At 40.0% G+C, this 4,504-nt stretch overlaps 1 protein-coding gene across 1 annotated transcript; it reads left to right on the forward strand.

The window, feature by feature from the left end:
• Nucleotides 1-481: 481 nt before the first annotated feature.
• Nucleotides 482-1,421, forward strand: LOC119542381 (olfactory receptor 6C6-like). The gene is given in 2 exon segments (XM_037847090.1): nucleotides 482-946; nucleotides 948-1,421. Coding segments are annotated over 2 exon segments (936 nt in total). The 5' UTR covers nucleotides 482-484.
• Nucleotides 1,422-4,504: the final 3,083 nt, after the last annotated feature.

A 4,504-nucleotide genomic window follows, 5' to 3' on the forward strand; every position in this document is an offset into this window, starting at 1 on the left:
ATATTATAAATGGAGAAACTATTGAGATTAATTCTGAACAAAGTAACAAAAATGAAACTCTAAATGTTTATAGGTAAAAATAAAATTTATTAAAGTCAACTTTCTCTAAACATACATAGAAAATGTATTTGAAATAATTAATATGCTTCTAATATGCAGAATAATGTTCACTTGGAAATGATTTGTTAAAATGCATATTGAAAAAAGAAATCAGGTTCTGTGGAAAAGTTAAGAGGACCATTATAAGGAGAAGTAAGGATTTGGAAGGGATTTTCCATTGGCTAATGGCATGTATTTATGTCACCTGCAATTTCAAACTGGAGAAATCATTTGAAAATGGGTATGTTTGAGAATATATATCTTTCTACGTTTTAGGTAAATATATTTGTGCATGTGTGTGTGTGTGTGTGTGTGGTTGTGTATGGATATTTATCATTTTCTTCTCCTTTTTCAATATAGATTTGATAAGGGTCACAAAAGAGAAATGAAGAACAAATCAGTGGAAAAGCAGTTCATTCTGGTAGGTCTGACAGATGACCCACACCTACAAATTGTGATTTTCTTGTTTCTCTTTCTCAACTACACATTGAGACTGATGGGAAATTTACTGATTATACTTCTCACCCTGTTGGATCCCCGTCTCAAGACTCCTATGTATTTCTTCCTCCGAAATTTCTCTTTTTTGGAAATCATATTCACAATAGTGTGTATTCCCAGATTCCTGATGACCATTGTGACTAGAGAAAAAACCATTTCTTATAATAATTGTGCAGCTCAATTATTTTTTGTCCTTTTACTGGGAGTCACAGAATTTTACCTTCTGGCTGCCATGTCCTATGACCGCTATGTGGCCATCTGCAAAACGCTGCATTACCCAATCATCATGAACAGCAAAGTTTGCTACCAATTTGTACTCAGCTCTTGGGTAACTGGATTCCTAATCACATTTCCCCACAATGGTCATGGGACTCAAATTGGATTTCTGTACTTCCAGAGCCATTGATCACTTTGTGTGTGAAATTTCTATCCTGCAGGTATCCTGCACAGATACACATGTTCTAGAATTGATGGCTTTTATCTTAGCTGTGGTGACACTTGTGGTGACTTTGGTGTTGGTGATTCTCTCTTACACTTACATCATTAAGACTATTCTGAAATTCCCCTCTGCACAACAAAGGACCAAAGCTTTTTCCACATGTACTTCCCATGTGATTGTTGTCTCCTTGACTTATGATAGCTGTATCTTCATTTATATTAAACCATCTGCAACAGAAAGAGTGACTGTGTCCAAAGGGGTAGCTTTGCTCTATACCTCAGTTGCCCCTTTACTAAACCCATTCATTTACACTCTAAGGAATCAGCAGGTCAAAGAAGGCTTCAGGGATGTTGTACAAAAGATTGTGAATTTTTCAAAAAAATGATTTTAAAAATATGATACAAATTACAACCTTACAGTGAAAACTGAAAACAAATTCATATTTTGTTCTGATTCTGTTTAAGGAGCTCATCATTTGTCTCATACATGAGATTCTTTCAAATAAGTTTTATAGCTCACTACCAACCTTATGTTCTACCCTTCTTTGTTAAAAAAAAAAAAAAAAAAAAATCCAAGCAGTAAATTTACTTGCTTCAAATTTTTAATCCAAATTTTATGTGTCATATCCTGAAGGCACATCAGTTTCCAAAGCCATGATTTAGATGAAAATGCATTCTGTAAATTTAATATGCTGCATGTAATTTGCCATTTAATTTGCCATATATTTGTTAAATATCTAGCTTACTAGTTAAATATCTAGCATGAGGTTCAATCCTTGCTTTTAACTACATGGCTTTGCCAAAAGGAGACAAAAACAGACAGCATATGTTGCCATAAATTATGGGTTCTGATTTGCTAGAGCTCTGATTATGCAAAATACAAGAAATGGATTAGCGTTTGTGCCAGTTTGAATATATTGTGTCCCCCAAACACCATTACCTTTGATGTAATCTTGTGTGGGCAGACTTTATCAGTGTTGATTAGATTTTTTTGAGTGTTTCTTTGGAATGCACCCCACCCAGCTGTGGGTGATGACTCTGATTGGATAATTTCCATGGAGTTTTGGCCCACCCATTGGGTGGGCCTTGATCAGTGGAGCCATATAAATGAGCTGACCAGCAGAGGGAACTCAATGAAGCTGTAAGTGATGTTTTGAAGAGCTTGCTACAGCCAAGAGGGACACTTTGAAGAACACACTGGAACTGAGAGAGGAGCTTCAGCTTACAGAGACATTTTGGAGATGGCCTTTGAAAGCAGATTTCTTCTCCAGAGAAGCTAAGAAAGGACAAACGCCCCAAGAGCATCTAAGAGTGATGTTTTTGAGGAACTGCAGCCTAGAGAGGAACATCCTGGGAGAAAGCCATTTTGAAACCAGAACTTTGGAGCAGATGCCAGCCACGTGCCTTCCCAGCTAACAGAGGTTTTCCAGACACCACTGGCCATCCTCCAGTGAAGGTACCCAATTGCTGATGTGTTACCCTGGGCACTTTATGGCCTTCAGACTGTAACTGTGTAACCAAATAACCCCCTTTTATAAAAGCCAACCCATTTCTCATGTTTTGCATTCCAGCAGCATTAACAAACTGGAAGAGATTTTGGTACCAGAGAAGTGGGGTGCTGGTGCTGCTGAGTTTGCAAATACCAAACATGTTGGAATGGCTTTTTAAATGGATAAGGGGAAGATTCTGGAAGAATTGGGAGGAGCTTCATAAAAAAGGCCTAAAGTGCTTTGAAGAGACTGTTTGTGGAAATATGGACTCCAAAGACACTTCTGATGAGGCTTTGAACAGAAATGATGTCTATACTGTTGCGAACTGGAAGAAAGGTGATCCTTGTTTTAAAGTGGCAGAGAATTTGGCAAAATTGAGTCCTGGTGTCAGATGGAAGGAAAAATTTGAAAGTGACAACCTGGAATACTTAGCTGAGGAGATCTCCAGACTACGTGTGGAGGATGTACCCTGGCTTCTCCTTGCAGCTTATAGTAAGATGTGAGCAGAGAGAGATAAACTTAGAACTGAACTCTTGGGTTCAAAGAAACCAGAAGCTGATGGCTTGGAAAATTATGAGCTTCCAGTGGGTGGAATCCCAGAAGCTACAGCCAAACATGAGGATGTAACCAAACATGGAACCCAGCCACCATTTCAGTACAAGCCAAGATTGGAAAAGGAGTTTAGCAGAAAGGATCTATGGAAAGTCCTATTGTCTGATGGCTTTGACCCCTGTGTGCTTCATGCAAAGCCAACAGAATTTTTGAGAGATCTTTATAGACAGAGCCATTGCCAGTCTGGACTGGAGGAGACAGACAAGGAACAAATTGAAGGAAAAATTTCTTCAAAGACAGAGCCATGGAGGTTGAGGTCTGTAGTCAAAAGGTCTCAGGCTGAGAGAGCAGAGCAGACTACATGCATGGAAAGGGTGAGTTTGCCCTGGAGGTCGAGGATAGGCCTTCCACCTTGATGCTCAGGAAATGTTCTGTCACCTGAAGCCCCAAAGAGGGTGGAGCACATTCTCAGGGAATTGGGGAGAGCCTGGCTGCCACCACACTGTTCTGAAGGGGTTGAGCATGTGCCCCGGAGATGGAAGGGAATCTGGGAGATGCCCCAATGTTTGAGGAGGGTGGGGCCAAGAAGATGGTCTCTCCAATGTGTGGATATGTTGGAGCACTCACCTAAGTGTTTGGAGAGGAAAGGGCTGCCAAAAAGACCCTTAGGAAGGGTTAGACTCCCGCCATCTCAAGCCCCAAAGATGCAACATTGTTCTGTAAATGACTCTCAGACTTTGAAATCTAATGGAGTTTGTCCTGCTGGTCATAGGAACTGTTTTGGTCCTGTGAACCCTGTTTTTCTTACTCTTTCTTCTTATGCCAGTGGGAATGCTTATCCTATGAATGTCCCTCCTTTGTATATTGGAAGCACATAACTTGTTCTAAGTTCCAAGATCCACAGCTAAAGGAAAATTATGCCTTAGGACTGACCACACCTATAATTGATTTTGATGGAATTTTGTACTTAACTATTGTTGCTGAAATGATGTAAGTTTCTGTCATATTGTTGTGGGATGAATGTATTTTGTATATGGAAAGATAATGTCATTTTGTGGTCCAGGGGGTGGAATGTGCAAGTTTGAATATATTGTGTCCCCCAAACACCATTACCTTTGATGTAATCTTGTGTGGGCAGACATTATCAGTGTTGATTAGATTTTTTTGAGTGTTTCTTTGGAATGCACCCCACCCAGCTGTGGGTGATGACTCTGATTGGATAATTTCCATGGAGTTTTGGCCCACCCATTGGGTGGGCCTTGATCAGTGGAGCCATATAAATGAGCTGACCAGCAGAGGGAACTCAGTGAAGCTGTAAGTGATGTTTTGAAGAGCTTGCTACAACCAAGAGGGACACTTTGAAGAGCGCACTGGAACTGAGAGAGGAGCTTCAGCTTACAGAGACATTTTGGAGATGGCCTTTGAAA

Source organism: Choloepus didactylus, chromosome 8 (assembly GCF_015220235.1).
Source record: "Choloepus didactylus isolate mChoDid1 chromosome 8, mChoDid1.pri, whole genome shotgun sequence".
NCBI lineage: Eukaryota > Metazoa > Chordata > Mammalia > Pilosa > Megalonychidae > Choloepus > Choloepus didactylus.